Raw genomic sequence first — 21,569 nt, forward strand, 5'->3', positions numbered from 1 at the left:
CTTCGTCTAAGAGATGAGGTATACTCCTTTCACCTAAAAGCAGCAGAAAAAAACAAGATTTTTTAAGAAAAACTATAAAAAAACCTATGTTGCGGAGCAGAATGAACTGAGCAGCTGGATGCGGACCTTTGTAATTCCTGTTGGCGTAGCGATGCCCACAGGAATACGTAAACTAATCTCTGTAAAACCAGCACATCAGTGATATTTTATGGCAACCAACTGTCTAGGTTTTGTATGGTATTTTAAGAGAAATGCCGGAAAATGTTTTCCACCTCTTAGTTTTGTCCATTAGTGTACTTAAAGAAGCCACAAGCCATCACCTGTGACTATCCTATTTAAACACGGGGTATAACGCTTCACTTATCGAAACGAATTCTAATGGGAGAAGAGCTGAGCAATGACTAAAGTTTTCTTGGTACTTTTCAGGTAACAAGACGCCACTTAGTGCCAGATGTAAATATTCGAGAGAAACGTAACTAGAAATAGGAATGACAGTCCTAATAAATAAACGCAAAACATAAAGACAAATGCAGAAATTCCCAAGTAAGAACGCGTATGTTCAATAGTTGTAATGGACAAAATTCTGCGAATGGGAGTTCTTGACATTAGATGTCAATAAGCCGAACAGTTAGGAGTAAAGTAATGCGTAGAAATGTCAATCTTTCTTTTCAGTACACGATGTTTGGTTGCAACAAAATTTCGGTGTTAGTGAAATACAAGTTCATTTTGTGGTGCTCTAAGCGAAATCTTTCAGTTGGGAAAATATTTTTGTCGCCGAAGAATTTAATGGTTTGATTCTTGGTCATTTGGTAATAGCCAAATCGCTAAATCGCCATATCTATCTTAAAAAAAAAATCCTTTCGATCAAAAAAGCGTCAGGAATTGAAAATATAGAAGGAAAATTATAAGCTTACTCGTAATTACGTCATTGCATAGCTACCTTTGTGAGGTAAAATTAACAAATTGCCACATTTGACGCTTTGGCTCATAATTACGACTAGTGCCCTGTTAACCGAGAAATACCGTTTACATTTTAGCTTATTAAATTTCAATACTTGTCTTCTGGCATATCTCTAATTTATTCAACATTGCAGTTACTCCGAGTTCAGAAGTTGCAGCTGCGAGGAATACTGCGATTCTTTGCCTCTGTGGAGATTATGAATATTTTGTTCCAGGCACAATGAATGATTTTACTTGTAGTTAGCCATTTGTGAATATGTTCATTAGATAGAACAGCCACCGTATGAAATTATAAAAAAAATTTGTGACTCTGGTTAGGGCCGGTGTTCTTGCAATACAGACGATCCTCTTCCCATCTAGAAACCAGAGCTTAAATTACGCCGGAGCCCGGCTCCCATACTTCTCAGCTGCCTTTTTCTGGGAAACAAGCTCTTTGATGAATGTTGAGATGGCAGAAAAGCCCCCACTCATATGTCAAAGGCATATTCTCCAGGAAGTCCAATGAATTTATGAGAGTGGTTAAACTTTTGTTCCCTTTCGGAAGGGTCGTGGAAAGAAAGTGTCTCTTCTCTATTATTTTTCACACCTACACGTCTAAGTTAAAATTTCCCGTGGCCATACTCTTTCATCCAAAACTTCCTTTCCCCATTACCGGGAATCCAATGCGAAGTTCCCCTATCAACCTCCCTTTCGTGATTTTCTCTTCTCCCAAATACCTTGTCTCCCAAATTACTTCTAACTGCCCCCTAACGAATGGGTCATCCCTCGATAGCACCCGCTTCCACCTTAGCTCAGAAGAGTGTTCTATGTTGTTTTGTCCTTGAATTTTTCTTAATTCTTTGTATAAAATAGTCTATGTTCAATGAAGCCTGACTAACAGCATTTTACATCGTATTATTACGTAATTATATAATTACTACTAAATAAGCAAGTGTAATATTCTAAAATTTTAACTTATTTATTAACTATCTACTTATTTGAAACATTTTTATGTCTTTACGAAATAAATTAGAGTAATACGATGCTTGTTTAAGGCATTTAATAACAGATCACGCATTATATTATAATGATGAATACTTTTAAAATATCAAAGATCTAACTTTCTATTGAGACAAAAATCCAAACAGATTCTTCTGTTTAAGCAGTATTCTTAAACACTACATTTTGAACTTGGGCATATGATTAAATATTCTATGATACAGCTAAATATTTTTTCTATTCAGTTCTGGATAATTCCCGATACAGCTTAATAATTACAGTTTTAAAGCAATGCATTGCTACAACGGTATTCATCACATGACATGTGAATTATGATTTGAGTTTATTGTATAACTATGTATACTTATTATATTGGTTTTTAATAACTGCTTAAAAGGAAAACATTTTTGCGTGAGCTATCAAGAACATACGGTGACATATCGGTAGCTGACGATCGACATTATTCTAGATATTACTTTACACAGACCGAATGTCAAAGCTTTATTATACTTATTTCAGAATAAAGAAATAATACGATAATAATTGAGATGACGAATGCAAATCTGATCCTAAATTTTAATTAAAGTAGCATATTTTTGATTCGGCTCTCCGTCTAACTTTGAGGAAGATTGAGTTTCGATAAATGGGAGCACATGAAGTCTAGCAGAAGAGTTATCTTCGTAGAGAGCTCATTCCCGGAATTGGACTAGTCTTGATGCTATGTACATGGGAAATTTCGAACAGCGAGTCTTTTTGAAATAAGTCTCTTTTGCATAAAAATATACAAATTTTTCCAAAGCAAGGACTTTAAGATGTTACTTACTCAAGCAGTTGAAAAGAAATTTTTAGCGTTCTAATTCATTATTACCAGTTTTAATCAAAATCGTAGTATTTCACTAGTAAAACGAATTTCTTTCGCAATGAGTTAACTAAATTGCTGTATTAAAAAATGTTAGATTGCACTGACCAAATACTTCATTTCTTCCCCACTTCACTAAATACCCATTCCCGAGATATTACTCTACGCTAATCTCATTTGACATTAAAAAAGAGACGTTGCAAAGGAAAAATTAATAATGCTTTATTATTGCATAAAAGTAAGCATTGTTTTATGTATGTGGAAGTTTAATGTATGAAAATGATGATGTTATAAACATTTATGTAACGATAGTAACGAGTGAATACTTTCTTATCAACGCTTATGATCTAAAATCATGTACAATATGTAAATAAATAAGTACCTAAATTAAGATTAAAAAGTACATTAAAAAAGAAAAGAATGCCCTTTAAATAATCGCTAATCGAAATTCATTAAAATAATGTAATTGATTAATAATTCTAGATATCAGTATAAGTTAATGATGTGAAAATAGAGCTAAGAGTTTAAAGAAATAAGAAATGAAAAGGTAGACAGAGGAAAGCTCCCATCTCTCCCCATTTGGCATGTGGGACTGAGATTAGGAGAACAATGGGGAAAAGACACTCGTACGCGGATGACAACTGGGAAGGAAAATTGGCCGAAATGTCATTTTGGACGAAAGGGTTACGTAATCAGATTTCCTTCCATACTCTGGTACTGTTTCTAGCGTTATCTGAATTTTTTTTAGTGGCGCTTTTCGTATGCTGGAAAGATCATGGCCTTTATTTCTGTCATCCTGTGAAACATCACATTATCTGTTCATTTCACGGCCTCAACATAGCTAGTTGTCGGTTCAGCTATGTCTTAGTCATTTTTAAGACATTGTAATTCTGGCCACAACCTCAAATTAGATGAAGTGCGATGTTTTAGTTTATGATTTAACTATTAACCATATTTTAGAAATTAATCAAATTTTTATTACTCTTAACATTTGTATTGAATTTTAATTATTTAATATTTTAACGACTAATTATTATTCTTTTAATCACTAATTACATTATTATTTATGAAATATTTTAATTTTTACCTATTCTATTATTGTAATAGTTTTATTTTATTAACATTCACGCGCGCGCGTCATGCACAAAGTTTACGACAAATTCGGTTTTTAACGAACATTTTTCGCATATAGCAGCTGAGACATCTGAAAGTTATTTCTATTCGTCTTTTGAACCCTTCGCTACATCATGGAATGTGCCAACAAGAAGTCATATGGCCGTCTTTTTTAATGGTCTTTTGTGCTAGGTGGCTGCTTCTTCGTGAAAGTTACGACACGTTCGTGGTCGTGGGTGAAAAATTCGAAAAATTTTTCTTCTTAAATATTTTGTAATTTTGTGTTATTAATTGACGTGTATTATTTGAACTTGTATAAATTTGACTCCCTATTTTTTATATTATATAATATATCGGTTACCATGCCAAAAAAAATATGTGCAACCATCTGATTTTGCTCGCATTCTTTAAGAATTATCTGATGAAGAAAAAGAAGACAAGTAAACCTTTGGATGTGAGAACAAAAAGCGATCTAAGTGAGCAAAATATAGAGATAAATAATATCAGTTGTGAATCTGAACAATAAATTTTGGCTGATGATAATAATAATATAGAAAAAAAGGAATGATTGTGATATGTTCTATGTTTGTAAGGATAAATCTTCTAAGTGGCGAAAACAGAAGTAAGCAAACTGCTCAAAGTCGAATAAGATGAATATTGTGAAAGTGCTACCTGGCCTAAAACACCACGCCAAGGATATAGAGGGTGAAATAGGATCATTTTTGAAAATAATTGGCATAAATATGATTGATGAAATTTTGGAATGCACAAATAAATATATAAGTTTGCTAAAAGGCAAATACTCAAGAGACAGAGACTGCAATGTTACCTCAAGAGTGGAAATGATGGCACACTTTCAATTGTTATTTACGATAGGAATTAAAAAAAGGACAACACGTAAATGTAAAAGCATTGTTCTCAATTGATGGTACTGGAACTGAAATAACAACGGATGAGATCATTTACAAGAGATTCTTATTTCTGACAAGTTGTCTTAGATTCGATGATAAATCAACAATACAGGACGGATGAATGTTAAAACTAGCTTGGAGTTTAAAATATAGTTATTAAAGAATAAATACAAAATTTTATATAATACATAATTGTCTTTCCACCTGATTAATATAAGCATTCAAAAATAATTTACTTTCATTTAAATGTGACATCAGTTTCATTTTGAATAATAAAGTTAATATTTTATTTCCTAACAAATTATTATCAATATTCACCCACTTATGTCGTTTTTCGTGACAAAAACGATAAAATGAAAGATGTCGTAAAAAATAAGACGCGCGCGTGCTCATGCAAAATTGCCAAGCGCGAGTGCTAGAAGGTTAATCTTGTTGAATTTATCATACGTACCTTTATAGTCAGGTAGCCAGTATAACTTCCGTTGTTTTCTAACATTATAACACTTTAATCATTTTCATTTGCTTAAGTGTTTTTGAATAATGTGTTTTTATAATCTTGGTATTCTTTTTTATTGTCTCTGTAAAGTCGCTTCAATAATAAATCTCATTTTATCAATAAGTAAAGATCTTGATCACTTTATGGCATTATAAATGTTCTTACTGTCATAAATAGTAAATTTCAAAACTTACCCCATAACGATTGTACTGTTCAACAAAACACTTTGTTTTCTTCTCAAATATAGCTTTTGATTTTCGGCTCCACCACTCATCCATTTCACCAGAGGCATTTCTTTTACTACCTAGATTTTAATAAAAATTAACAGCGTTTAAAAGCATTAAAGCAACATAATAGTTTGCAAAAATGGTCCCAAGAAGCCGCATATACAGAATGTCACCAAATCATGTGTACAGCTTTAGGTCTGAATGTTGTATTATATGACAATGTGAAGGTTGGGTACCAAAAATTCAAAATCAAGGGCTATGGTGTTCAAAAACAAGCAGTCTGGCAGGCCTACTGATGTTCACAAGGCCCGCCTACGAGAACTTGTGGAAGATAATCAATATGCAGCCACTCGAGACCTTAGTAAAAAGTTAGACGTTAGTGTCATGTCCATTAGTCGCGCTATGCATCGCATAAACGTGATGTATAAGTTTAATCGCTGGGTGCCGCATGAGCTGATTCAAGTAGATAAGGACAGACATGTTCGGACATGACTGCACTAATCTGCTCCAATATCAACGTAAGGACGAGATTCTGGACCGGATCGTCACTTAAGATGAAAAGCGGATTTACTTCAAAAACACAGGCCGAAAAATAGGTTGGTCTGCCCCCAGCGCGCAAGTCGGTAGCGTCGCAAAGCGCAGTTTGACTAACAAAAATATCATGCGTTATATCTAGTGGGATTGCTGTGGTATTATCAACAAAAAGTACCTGGAAAGAGCTGAAACCTCGACAGTGAGATCCTAGTCCGTGTTGACGCTACTTTCAGGGAAAAAGTCGACCTGAGTTCCTGCGCAAAATGGTGATGCTCCATCTAGATAATGCGAGACCACATGTGCCTGCATTCACCGGCTAGACTCTGTGCAGACTCAAATAGGCTCGTTTGCCCACAGCCACATATAGCCTCGCCATCGCTCCTTCGAGCTTCTACCTATTTTCACACCTGCAGCTACATCTTGCAGGTGGTATCTTCCATTGTGCATAGGATGTCCGAAATGAGGTTGGTCTATTTTTGGACTCGCGACCACCAAATTTCTGAACCGATGGCTTTGAAAAACGCTGGGAGTAAATCATAGATTTGGGTGGTTATTACTACCCGCACTGAAGACACCGCTATCCTGTTTTTTCCCTAATTTTATTAAGAACGTATTTTGGCGGAAAATCTTTCGGTAGAACCTGATATATAATATATCTAACATATATAATGTATGCATATACATATATATATATATGCACATATACGCACACACACACACACACATATATATATATATATTTGACTAATAACATATCGCTATTTATTTATTTTTTCTGTACATCGGAACTATTTTACTTACTATTTTTATTTTACCTCGTTCAATTGATTTGTTGTTTTGCTGTGTTAAAAATTACTTAATTAGTTTAGCATATAGCTTACTTTTTATTAATTTTACTTGTAAATATTCAAATATTGTATTTTTCTCCTCTTTCACATGTTTCATAGCAACTAAATATGCTTATGTTGAAGTTTTCACGGAGCCACAGTTTTTGGTAACTTTTTGGCATGCGTACTAAAATTTATCTTCTAATTTCCTTAATTTTGCAGCACAATGCGCAAAAAAGTGGTCTTTTTTTCGTTTGTTCTTAAACTTAACTTTATTATATAATTATATATATATATATATACATTCTGACAAAAAATATATGCACCCAGAAGGAAACGAACTACAGTCACGAAACTTAACATGTATGTAGTGTATGAGGAGATAAACAAATGCTTATAAAATCAGAACAAAAGATTGTTTTATTCCGAAGTTATGGCATGAAGAAGGTTATAAATCAGTAAGTAGTATAGCCACCTCTAGCAGCTATACAATCCGAAACACCACGTGGTATCGAATCAAATAAGTCACCTAGGACCCCTTGCCGAAGTTTATGCCATAATCTTAGCAAATGAGCAATAAAATCCCCAATATTTCGGGATGGCTGCTATTGGCTTATAAGCATGACTCAAATGTACTCTATTGGCGAGAGGTCTGGTGACCTGGCAGGCCACGGGAGTACGCCATATCTTTGAAGACACTGTTGGAAAATTCGAGCAGTATGTGGACGAGCGTTGTCTTGCTGATAATTGCACTTGGCAGACTTGATAACATAGGCGGTACAACCGCCGTTAAAATGCCGTCCACGTACCTGCGAGACGTCCTAGTGCTTCAAAGGACGACTAGAGATGATCGTGTGTCCCAATAAATAGCTCTCCACACTCTCACACCTTATGTAATTGTTGTATGCCACTCGACAGCAAATGCCCGATGGAGACACTGGCCTGGTCGCCTCCACACGCATGTGCGTTGGTTATCAGCACCAATGCCAATGATTTGCAATTTTCGGAGTGCCTATGGTTCAAAACCATGTACCTCCACATCAGAATTACTAAAAGTGAGCAGAAATAGGAAAAATTTGGCATAAGTGATTTACTTGATGCTCAATAGAGGGAGCCACAGGCTCGACAGAGTTTAGGGATAGGGATAAGAAAATAAAAACTTAAATATCATAATTTTTTTACAAGTTTTTAGGTTTTAATGATTTTTTTGTACTTTTATATTTTATAATTTTTTTGGTTTATAATTTTTTAATACACGATACAAACACTAAAGCAAAAAGCGGATAGGAAAGAGTTTACGATTAATAGGCTCATTGGCATGTGGCTTGTGTAGGATAGTGCAAATAATAAAAAGGGAACGCGTTGAAAATATTCATAGACAGATTTTAAAATCTGCGGGAGATGTGATTCTATGCGAACAGATTGATAACTTTGCTTGAAGATCTTGATTGCAGGTATTGATGATGGAAAAAGCAATTATATGGCAGCTCGCTGAAGAGACGTCCTTCCTTCATGGCGCGGGGGCTGGAACTGGTGTTGAGAGGGCGTGTCTAGCCCTTTTGGATGGCGGGTAGATGTCGAACTCTCGGCCAATCACGGCTCTCGGTCTCTTCTGTGAGCTGCGAATAGCAGGATCGTATGCTGGCATCTGTTGAAGTGCTCGATTATCAATCTGTTCAATTTTAAGGAATAAATTTTGACTAAGTTTTTTGATAAGATAATCAACAGGTTTAATGTTAAGGTCCGAATGAATCACATCTGTACGGACGTACCAGGCTGCATTTAGGGCCATACGTAATGTTTTACTTTGAAAAGATTGAAGTTTTTTCACATGAGTTTTTGCAGCAGTACCCCAGATTGTACATGCATACATAAAGACAGGTCTTATAATTGATGTATGGAGAAGAATTTTGGTTTTAATTGACAGATGGCTCTTTCGAGCTAATAAGGGGTAAAGTTGGGCTCTAGCACCTTTCGCTTTGTTGACAACATTTTCAATGTGAAGGCGCCAGAGTAATTTTTAATCAAGTACAACTCCTAGGTACTTGTAAGAGTTTTGACCAGGGAACATAGTCATCAAAGAACTTAATATTAATGGAAGGGTACGGGAGGGGGCTACGTTTGAAGATCATAGCAGCACATTTAGCAACATTAATTTTTATTTTCCAAGTGATGAGCCAGTGCTCAAGGCTGGAGAGATATCTCTGAATGATTTGGACCAAGTTTTCAAGGCGTTTGTGCTGGGCTAGGATGGCCGTATCATCTGCATAAAGTGCAAGAGTGATACTAGGTGATTTTGGTATGTCATTTATTGGGACCGAATCGGGATTCATCGCTGAAGATCACACGCTTCTAGTCGGTCCCACACTCGAGTTTGGCAAAAATCCAATCGACACTGCCTATGATGTGGGGTCAGTGGTAGACGTCTTAATGGACTTCGGCTACGTATCCAGCGTCTGCGAATGGTTTCCCTTGATGTCACCGAATGCCTGGTAGGTGGGAAATGGTGTCGAATCGATGCTAGCGATGTTGTTGGCGTGGAGGTAGCCGCTCTTATGATTGCGCGATCCTTGAACTCATTTGTATTCCTGGGACACGCTGACCTTGCGCAACGGTAGACTATCCCTTCCATGACCAACTGTCGCTAACTACCATATTGCGGCCGATAAGCCTGTTCCAGACACCTGCTTCTCTGAGGTCAAGTACACACCCCTTCTCAAAGACCGACAACTGTTCCTACTGCCGCCGGTTACGTCTCAGAGGCATCTCTAGTCACAATACCGTCCATCCAAGTCGACAGATTCGTTTCAGTAGCCCTACGGTCCTTTCCGGTGGTCCTTGCCCACCAACGGCCGAGCTGCCGTCCATCTGTTTGAGATGGTATATGGAAAGTTTTTTTTATAAATTATTAGTTTATATGTATATAGATATATATAGATGCGTTGCTCATCAATGGCCGTGCTGAATACTGGTAGTTCAGTCCGAGGTTCGAATCCTGCGAACGGGCTGGCTGCATGAGCGTTTTTCCGCATGTAAGACGTGTATACGAGCCCTCAAAAAGGCTTCCACGAAGGTATCCCTCCACATCTGTAGATAGCCCTCGAGGATTTTCCATAATCACATAAACAAAAGATACGTATATATGTGTGTGTTCATACCTGTATATATATATATAAGTTGCCCACCAACGGCTGAGCGGTTAAGTTGCTGAACACCGGTAGTTCGGTCCGCAGTTCAAATCCCACGAGCGGGTCACTGCATGGCCCTTTTCAGTTTTATGCATGTATAATGTGTATACGAGGCAGTTCTCAGGAAGTCCTCCCCTCCCTTAGGCAGATAACCCTTAAGGCTCTTCCGTAATCACACAAACCAAACCAAACATGTACAGGGTGGCCCAGAAGTCACTTTACATTTTGAAAATTAAATAACTTTTTTTCTATTAATATATTTCTTTTTCTCTTTTCAGAATTAAAAAATATAACCCTGGAAATTTTTGGCATGGATAAGTTTACAACAGAAGAACGAGTGAAGATAATTGAATTTTACTTTGAAAATGGACGGTCAATTGTTGCAACGCAATATATGCGCCATTTTAATGTTCGACATCCCCCTAGTAGGCCTGCAATAAGGAACTTAGTGACGCGTTTTCAAGGTTCAGTTAGTGCAATCTTTAAAACCAGCAGACTTTCAGAAACGAGTAAATTATGCTGTCAGGTTTCAGAGAACTGCAAGAAATGACAATGAGTTTATTCACAAGTTGATCATGGGAGATGAAGCTCATTTCCATTTGAATGGACATGTGAATAAGCAAAAATTAAAAAAGAATTAATTAAATACAGTCATTTAAGAAAAAGTTATTTAATTTTCAAAATGTAAAGTGACTTCTGGGCCACCCTGTACATATATGTCGCATACAAAGAGCTCAGCGGTAAAGGTCAATGAAAACTGGTAGTTCGGTTCAAGGTTCCAATCTTGCAAATGAGTTGCATGAGCATTTTTGTGGTTTTCCACATGTGTAACATGTATGAGCCAGTTCCCTTAGAAAATCTTTCATGAAGCCCTCCCTCTTCTTCGGCAGCTAGCCCTAAAGGCTTTGCCGTAATCACATAAATGAAGCATATATATATATATATATATATGTGTGTGTGTAAGAAAAATAAAGAATATGTAAAAGATTAAATTAGCAGCATAAATTAATTTCTCTTCTCTATTCTAAAAATAGCAACATCTATTTGCACTGCGTCATTTCGAGAAAAATCTATGTCATATGATTCTTATGTAATTATGATGATGTAAATTGAACTAAAACACAAATAGCCAATAAAAATTTTACAGCAGTATTAACTATACAATCAAAATGCTTTGACAACCAAAACTAACTCAGTTTGACTTAAGATTTCATCCTGAACATTACGCACTTGCTTTCCAAGCGTTGGCCTAGCTAGACTGCTGCTGCTTTCTTGTTACAAAGTTATCAAAAATGTAAGTCTTTTGGAAAAATGTGCAACCGTAACATGTTGCTAAAAATAAACCTCAAGATTTAATCTGCCTTCGCCTCCAATTTCCTAGTCATTATATGGATCAGCACTTCTATGTCATCAAAATTCCTCCTCTTCAGTTACTTCTGACTTTGTTTTTATTACATATATATATTGCCTACTAATGGCTGAGTAATAAAATTGCTGAATACCAGTAGTTAGGTCTGAACCCCATGAGTGGACTCTCTGGATGGGCCTTTTCCCTGTTTTCCGCATGTATAAAGTGTATGCGAGCCAGTTTTTAGAAATTCCTCCATGAAGATATCTCTCCCCTTAGGCAGATAGCCCTCGAGGCTTTGCTGTAAGCCAGGTCTGTTTTCACGTTTAAAGATTTTACAGAGGACAGTATCTTTCAGAAGTTTCTTATGCCACCATTTTGGAGCTGATGATCACCCCCTCCACAAAGGTAATAATTTTTACAGACCACACACAAAGTCTAACACGATAGGACATTTTGAACACATGTTAAAATACTTAGTTCTGCTATTGGACACTTTGAACCTTAGCGCACACCTTTTCCAGAACTACAAAATTTTGCTTCTGAAAAGTAGCTTTGAAATCTACTTTCCTTTGTAAGGAATACAGTTTGGTTGAAAAAAGTTAGTTTATAAATTTACTAAGAAATTTAAGTTCATAATTCACTAAGAATTCACTTAGTTTACAAAAAGAAGGTTGTCTTATGAATTGAGTAAGTTTGTGTTTTTTTAAATTTTTGTTTCAAATAAGTTGTCAGTTTTTAGCTGTTTAAGGGTCGTATTTGATTTTATTATTTATAGAAATCTCTATGTAAAGTTTTTTTGTTTTCTTGGTACTAAAATTTTAGTTTAGCATCATAGGGGACCACCCAATTTTTAAGTTTTGTTTAAATGACAATTTATTTTTAAGTATAAATGTTTTGCTCTTTCTTTGTAATTGCTTTTGAAATTCAGATTTGCATATAATGGTTTTCGGCCAATTTATTTTTTTGCTTTCTTTTGAAATGGTCAATTTGCATATGTAGTATTAAGTTTTTTTTTAGCAGTCAGTTTGGTACAATGCTATGTTTTATTCTTTTTCCAAGTGTTTCAAAAAGGTGTACAGAAATTACTGGTATATTTGAGATTCAATTTCTTGTTTTTATATGTATAGTTCGGTCCGAGGTTCAAATCCTGCAAGTGGACTCGCTGCATGGGCCTTTTCGTGGTTTTCCGGAGCCAGTCTTTCTTAAAAAATCCTCTACGAAGGCATCCATTCCCCTTGAGGCTTTGCCGTAATCACATAAATCAAAACAAACACATATATATACGTTGCCCACCAATGGATGAGCGGTAAAGTCACTGAACACCAGTACTTCGTTCCAAGGTTTGAATCCTGCGAACAAGCTCGCTACATCGGCCTTTTCATGGCTTTCCATGTGTGTAACATGTATATAAGTCAGTTTCCTTTTAGAAAGACCTCCACTCTCAAGGCTTTGCCATAATCCCATAAACTAAAATATATATATACACACACATTAATAAAAATGTGATAAAAATTTTGTATGGTTTTTGATCTCAAACGTACCAGGAGAATGAAACATATTTTCAAAACATATTAACCAACTTTTATGAAGCTTTAATTCATTTTCCACTGATGAGTTCTGAATTGGAGTTTCAATAAAAGGAGATTAATTTTTATTTGGATAATTCTGTATATTTTCCCTTTCTCATTTTTATTTTTCAAGATTGTTATACTATGAATTCTTTTTTTAATTGGATTAGTTTTGATAGTGTGTTAAACCTCTTATACACAGTTGCAATTATTATATTATACAGGAATAGCCTTGATTTTATTCCAATTTACTAATTATTACCTCTTATACACAGTTGCAATTATTATATTATACAGGAATAGCCTTGCTTTTATTCCAATTTACTAATTAATTAGATGCTTTAAGTTTCTATTTCAATCCTGCAGCTAAAGCGCAAGCCGAGTTTAAAAATTTTTTAAAATTCTAATTTTTAGCCTATTTGTATATACATATATATGTAAATATAAAAAGAAATATAGAATCAATTTTTCACAAAGACCAAAAATTGAAATTCAAATGAACTTCGTAAAATTCTATAAATACCAATTTTTCACAAAGACCCAAAATTGAAATTCAAATGAACTTCATAAAATCCTATAAATTTAGAATAAGAATATTTAAAAGAATTCAATCAACTTTGACATAATGTCGTCCAGAGGAGTTATGTCAAAGTTAATTAAAGTTTCCTTTCCAAAACAAAATCCTTGCTTTTCTGTGTCCAGAATCAGCTGATGAAACCATCTGAGCATATTTTTTAATCTTAATAGTTCACCCAAAATTTCTGGTCCTCAAAGGGAAGGAAAATGGCAAAAATCTTGGCATAAAAGATAGCGCTAAGAATTTATTACAATCTGTGCTTTAAAAAACTGATTCTAATAAGATGAATATAAGTTTATTACCTTTACTGTATGCAGGTTTACAATTATGTACAGTGAAAAAGTTTGTTAGCAAGCCGGAAAATATTAACCAACTATTTAGCAGGAATAGAAAATTGAGCAAGGTGGATAAATAAAATTTAGAAAGAAATGCACACAGAATTTAGTTTACAGCTATGGTACATGAAAATAACAACAAACAAGTGCAGGAAATCAATCATTAATAAAATTTCTATTACACTACCATGTCAAAATTGTTATCCTTAATGAATGGCAAGATATTAATTTATATTTAATAAAATTAAAGATCATTCTTGCAGGTAATTTCATTACTTTAGAATGAAGGACAAGCCTTTTTAATGTTGTTTCCCTTTATTTCATATTACTTATGAATAAGAATTAAACATATTAAATGTAGGCAATTTAGGTAGTAAGCTTATACACATGCATATAAGAAGAAAACAAAAGTAACATGAAAATAAAGGTATAGTTTAAGCAATTTTTAATTCCCCCTAGAATTTATCAGTTTATGCATTAAGCAACTTTGGTAAAAAATATGTGTAATTGTCTAATGTATTAGACATCTTCATATCCTAATTTACTTTTGTTACTGAATGTTAGGGAGAACATGATTAGTATTGTTTTTCATACCAAAAATGACATTACTGCAGACCTCTTTTCTTTACTGACCGTTTAATTGATGACTGGAAAGTTGTTTTTACTTCTGACTGCGGTGCATTTCTAAGATTTGGTCTTTTGAGAAGTCCCCTGCAGCCTAATAAGTGAGCTGCATATCTACTACCGTTAACTTTCTTTTTGCATCTTTCGCATATGCAGAAAAGCTTCTTAACATCTCTATCGGATGTGCCAAAGATATCAGAACCGTCTTTCACTGCAACATCTTCATTTGTTTCTATATCCCTTTCAAACAGATAAAAATATCCAAGTTTAAGAGACCGATGAACTTCGAAGCATAACTCCAATATGATATCATGAAAAATGTCTGAACTGATCTCATTAATAATTTTATCCTCTTCAGAAGTACAACTAGCTTGTCCATCATCAGTTTGGTTGATGTTTGAACCAATTTCATTAATAATTTTATCCTCTTCAAAAGTACAACCAGTTTGTCCATCATCAATTTGGTTGCTGTTTGAACCAATATCATTAATAATTTTATCCTCTTCAAAAGTACAACCAGTTTGTCCATCATCAGTCTGGTTGCTGTTTGAACCAATATCATTAATAATTTTATCCCCTTCAGAAGTATAACCAGGCGGTCCATCATCAGTTTGGTTGCTGTTTGAAGTGCTAGTGCCTCTTTTGTTTACAGACTGTTTAACTGAAGCTTTGAAAGTAGTTTTTAGCCCTGATTGGCATGTATTTCCTACTGTTGACTGGCCTGATTTTTTGAGAATTTTCCTGCAGGTTAATAAGTGAGCTATATATTGACAACCTTTAACTTTCTTTTGGCATCTTTCACATACGCAGGTAAGCTTTTCAACGTCCCTCTGTGATGTGCCAAAGATATCACAACCGTCTTTCATTGGAACATCTTCATTTTTTTCTATATCTCTTTCGAACAGATCAAAATATCCAAGTTTAATAGACCGATGAACTTCGAAGCATAACTCCAATGTGATATCGTGAAAAATGTCTGAAGTAATCTCATTAATTATTTTATCCTCTTCAGAAGTATCACCAGGTTGTCCATCGTTAGTTTGGTTGCTCTTTGAAGTGCTGGCGTTCGAAGCTTTATTTTCACTTTCGGAAGACATATTCAGAAAACTCTCTGAAAACAAAAGCGATTCTCAGCCAGTATATGAAAAACATCTAAGAAGACAGACAGACAAAGTAGACAGATGTCTTGTTTTGCACCCGCTAAGTCTTTTTGCACCGAATGAAAGACATCTGTATGACGCGAAAACGAAGTGCCAGATGGCGTCGCAGTCTACTTTGCTCTAAGACGAGACTATTGAAACATGCTAGCTTTGACTACAGACATTTTTCCGAATGATTGATAAACCAACTATATTCCACATCATCTGGATTGGTTTAGTGTGTTTGTGACTTGTTTTAAATAAAAGTCTGAGCATCAAGCGAAAGCATACCTCGTTAATAAGTGCACGTCAGTAGAGGCTTTCAGGATGGACCAATGGGCTTCCAGTAATATTTCTGTCATTTTACGTGAGCGCGGCAAAAGCAACATAGTTGAAAAAATTTTGCCGCGCAACCTTCTCCTAGAAAATAATTAATGAATCGTAGATTTCTTGATCCAAGGGCCGGTTACTGAAAATTCGGCCGAAATTATATGAAATATATGAAACTGTGAAGATTTCACCATCTGCTTGAAAGAAATATGAATATGTGTTGGATACTCCGCAAAACTTGGACTGATGAATCTCGGTTTCTTTTTTCAAGGAACATTTGTGATCATACTTCATTTCTTAAAGTAAAGGTCTGTACTTAAAGTTACAAGTTATATAGCAGTTTAAGGGATAACTGACTATAAAATAGTAGTTGTAATTATTATTTAAAATTTGTTTCAGTTATTGCATTCAGTTGAGATGAGGGGGGGGGAGAGTCATATATTTCTATACATTTGGGGATATTTCTATATATTTGTCTTATAGCTCTTAAATGCAATAGCATAAATTTATTGAAAATAATTTATAACAGCTGTATTTTGCACGTTTGTGAAGAAATAGTGGTTAATCTGTATTCAATTAACTATCCAGGCTTAAATATACTATTTACAATGTTCTGAATGCCATTATTTTACGTAGAGTAAAACTATGCAACAAATAAAAAGGTCAACGCAAATTAAAATGTTACTGACATTTGAGCAAAATTATATAGCTGAACTGTAAAAAAAGTAGAATATTTTGTAAACAGAATTTTATTTTAATTACAGTTACTGATGGTTTATCAGAATTTATTCGATGTTGTGAATACTATGTCAGACTGAAAAGAACTTGAAACACATATCCATAGATAAAAAATACAGTTTTTAGTAATTTTTAGGAAATGAATACATGTTACTACAGTTGCATACCTTTATTTAAAACATTACTTTTTTAAGTGATGGTCTGACTTCCTGTAAACGTAGTACTCATTATATTTGTAAATACGATACAATTTGTATATACTTGTATAATGTGCATCTTGGAGGTTATGTTGTCTAGACTGAAAACTACAAACTAACTCTTAGATTACTAAAGTAGACATTTGGGTTAATCTTTGGATTATGGTAACTTGGCGATTTTTTGGCGAAAATTTGGCGACCAACTCTGCTACAGCAACCCTCTATTTTTTTTCGCCGCCATTTTGTCTTCACGAAGTAAAGACATGTTTCTTTTCTTTTTATTTACTCAACACTTTTTCCAACAATCTGCTAGCCGAATTACACTTATGCTAGAAATTTCATGGAACAAAACTGCTTAATCATGACAAATATTAACTGCAAAATTGGGAAAAAGTGCAAAATCGCAAACTCCTTGCCGCGTTTTTCAGATTCGCACATACACAGTAACCATGTACACGTCGACTTATTTTTACTTAAAAAAAAAATCCCAGAATTGCACCAAAATGGCATTGCACACACTCTTGACTTTATCCATCTACATTGCTATTTTCTCATAAATTACAAAAACTTGCACGAAAATGCAGGAAAATTTTGTGAATCTTTAAACTCGGTAAAAAGCACATATATGAAATTACCTGATCGCGAAAAAATATATACCCTTTCCAAGGATGAACATTTCCACCTATAAAATAAATAAAGGCTGATCTTTAGAATATGGTAACTGGTAGTTTGGCGACATTTTGGAGGCGATAAAGGTTACTACCTGGGACTTTGATAATAATGTGAGCAGTACTCAGTTCGGATTACGCATTATTTTGTGTGAGGGAAATGAGAGATCATGGGATATGTCATGTGATATTAATGGACGAATTACGGTTCTTTAATCGGAAAAAGGGGGAAATCGTGAAAAAATCTGGAAATTTTGTATTTGGCTTTATTCTGTGTTGTGTGAAACAGTGTTCATTAATTTTTGGATCCCATGGCCCTAACTAAAGTGAATTCGAAATGGGTATTTAGTGAGATTGAAAGGAGTAGTAATAAGTGTTTCTTTAAGGTTGTGCGAGATAGAAGTAAAGATGTTTTATTAAGTTATTTATTTTACCTGGTACCTTGCTGTGAACTATAAGTATGATTTTAAAGATCCTGAAACAGGCGCACATACGCTTGCTTTTTATTAAGCAGAGGAAATAAGAAAAGTTTATCGGACATGTAATCAAGATTCTGAAGAAGATTAGGTAAGTTAGCAATGATTTAGTTTAAAGTAATTAGGATTGTAAGCTAATTTTTATTAATTTAATGTATGTGCTTATTTATATTTTAAGTAGTGTTTTTGAATTTAATTATATTTTAATTAAATGATAGTTATTTTGTGAATTTTATGTTTGTAGGAATTTGGTATACGTTTTAGTTGAAGTAAACGTGCATGGAAATAATTTAAATATTTGACACTAAGTATTTGTAATGTTTGCGGTATGAATTCGTTGGTGACATTTATAATATAATAGATAATTTAGAGGTAAAAGTTTTTGGATATTTTATTTATTTTATACGTGGAAATGTTCATATTTGGAAAGGGTATATACTTTTTTGTTATGAGGTAATTTCATATATGTTCGGTTGATCTTTACATTATGGTAACTTGGCGTTTTTTGGCGAAAATTTGGCGACCAACTCTCCTACAGCAACCCTCTATTTTTTTTTCCCGCCGCCATTTTGTCTTCACGAAGTAAAGACATGTTATTTTTTTTTTTTATCTACTGAACACTTCTTCCAACAATCTACTAGCCGAATTACACTTATGCTAGAAATTTTATCTAACAAAACTGCTTAATCATGAAAAATATTCACTGCAAAATTGGGAAAAAGTGCACAATACCATACTCCTTACGCGTTTTTCAAAATAACACATACGCATAAACCATGTACACGCCGACTTATTTTTACTTAAAAAAACATCCCAGAATTGGACAAAAATGGCATTGCGCACACTCTTCACTATATCCATGTACACTGCTTTTTTCTCATAAATTAGAAAAATTTCACGAAAATACATGACAATTTTCTCAATCTTTAAACCCGGTAAAAAGAACATATATGAAATTACCTGATCGCGAAAAAGTATTTACCCTTTCCAAATATGAACATTTCCACATATAAAATAAATAAAATATCCAAAAACTTTTACCTCTAAATCATCTATTACATTATACACGTGACATACGAATTCATACCGCAGGCATTACAAATACTTAGTATCAAATATTTAAATTATTTCCATGCACGTTTACTTCAACTTAAACGTATACCAAATTCCTACAAACATAAAATTCACAAAATAACTATCATTTAATTAAAATATAATTAAATTCAAAAACACTACTTAAAATATAAATGAGCACATACATTAAATTAATAAAAATTACCTTATAATCCTAATTACTTTAAATCATTGCTAATAACAATTTTCCCAATAATACCAAATTCCTTTACTTCCACCTTACATTTAGAACAATGCATAAAAATAATATCCTCAAATAATTAAAAATACTAACTTACCTAATCTTCTTCAGAATCTTGATTACGTGTCCGATAAACTTTTCTTTAGTTACGGCCATGGGATCCAAAAATTCACGAACACTGTTTCACACAACACAGAATAACCAAATACAAAATTTCCAGAATTTTTCCTGATTTTTCCCCTTTTCCGATTCAAGAACCGTAATTCGTCCATTAATATCACATGACATATCCCATGATCTCTCATTTCCCTCACACAAAATAATGCATAATCGGAACTGAGTACTGCTCACATTATTACCAAAGTCCCAGGTAGTAACCTTTATCGCCTCCAAAATGTCGCCAAACTACCAGTTACCATATTGTAAAGATCAACCATATGTACTTTTTAACGGGTTTAAAGATTCAGAAAATTGTCATGCATTTTCGTGAAATTTTTCTAATTTATGAGAAAAAAGGAGTGTACATGGATATGGTAAAGAGTGTGCGCAATGCCATTTTTGTGCAATTTTGGGATTTTTTTTTAAGTAAAAATAAGTCGACGTGTACATGGTTTAGTGATATTTTAATTAAATGATAGTTATTTTGTGAATTTTATGTTTGTAGGAATTTGGTATACGTTTTAGTTGAAGTAAACGTGCATGGAAATAATTTAAATATTTGACACTAAGTATTTGTAATGTTTGCGGTATGAATTCGTTGGTGACATTTATAATATAATAGATAATTTAGAGGTAAAAGTTTTTGGATATTTTATTTATTTTATACGTGGAAATGTTCATATTTGGAAAGGGTATATACTTTTTCGCGATCAGGTAATTTCATATGTGTTCTTTTTACCGGGTTTAAAGATTCAGAAAATTGTCATGTATTTTTGTGAAATTTTTCTAATTTATGAGAAAAAAGGAGTGTACATGGATATAGTGAAGAGTGTGCGTAAGGCCATTTTTGTGTAATTCTGGGATGTTTCTTTAAGTAAAAATAAGTCGACGTGTACATGGTTCATATGTATGTGTTATTTTGAAAAACGCTTAAGGAGTATGGTATTGTGCACTTTTTCCCAATTTTGCAGTGAATATTTGTCATGATTAAGCAGTTTTGTTAGATAAAATTTCTAGCATAAGTGTAATTCGGCTAGTAGATTGTTGGAAGAAGTGTTCAGTAGATAAAAAGAAAAGAAACATGTCTTTACTTCGTGAAGACAAAATGGCGGAGGGAAAAAAAATAGAGGGTTGCTGTAGGAGAGTTGGTCGCCAAATATTGCCAAGTTACCATAATCTAAAGATCAACCTAAATAAAATATCCAAAAACGTTTACCTCTAAATTATCTATTATAAACGTCACCAACGAATTTATAACGCAAACATTAAAAATTGTTGCAAATACTTAGTGTCAAATATTTAAATTCTTTCCATGCACTTTGACTTCTACTCAAACGTACAGTAAGACCCCACTTAACGCGGGGGATACGTTCCATCAAAGTAGAGCGTAATGCGAAACAGTGTTAAGCGAGGCTATCTTAACATGTAAATGATGGGGTTAGGGGAAGACGGATAAAAAATGGTTAGGCATTAAATTTAATAATGTTTTTTTTAATAAAAATAAAATCAAACATTTATTTCTTACAAAAATAAAAACAATATAAACGCATATACTTTTAAAAACAAATAAAATTCTCAGTCAGATCATTCAGTCTATTCTGGGTTTCCAATTTTCTGCCTTTTTGTTAAGAAGGCATTATGATAGATTGGCTTAATGGCATATTGCGTTCAATTTCGTTGTCAATCCATATAGACAGTCGTTTTTCCATTTCCTCTATAATGTTATTTCTAGAACGGGTAATTCTAGTTGCAGAGCTTGACGTAGTTGCAGTTGCCGATGACAGTATTTTTTCTTTATTCTTAAGAATTGTCCTTATTGTTGAAGTTGCCAAAATCAATGCAGCGCTAATTTGAGATTGACGTTCACCAGAATCTAATCTTCTAATCACTTGCATTTGAGTTTCCAGCGAAATGCTTTTTCTGGTTACTTTCTTTTCTTGTTTTTTATTATCACCTATGATAAAAACTAAAGATCATAATATTTGTCACTGTATTAATC

General features: G+C 34.0%; 1 protein-coding gene across 1 annotated transcript in view; it reads right to left on the bottom strand.

Annotated features, from left to right (window-relative positions):
• The window catches only part of LOC118194995 (membrane metallo-endopeptidase-like 1), a 176,585-nt gene that overhangs the window by 51,520 nt on the left and 103,496 nt on the right, over nt 1-21,569 (bottom strand). Inside the window, exon 18 of the mRNA XM_085809597.1 lies at nt 5,512-5,621. Coding sequence (XP_085665723.1) covers nt 5,512-5,621 — 110 coding nt within the window. The remainder of the gene's footprint in view (nt 1-5,511; nt 5,622-21,569) is intronic.

The sequence above is a fragment of the Stegodyphus dumicola genome, chromosome X2 (assembly GCF_044657685.1).
Source record: "Stegodyphus dumicola isolate Sdum_Otavi_A_Nest chromosome X2, ASM4465768v1".
Classification (NCBI taxonomy): Eukaryota; Metazoa; Arthropoda; class Arachnida; order Araneae; family Eresidae; genus Stegodyphus; species Stegodyphus dumicola.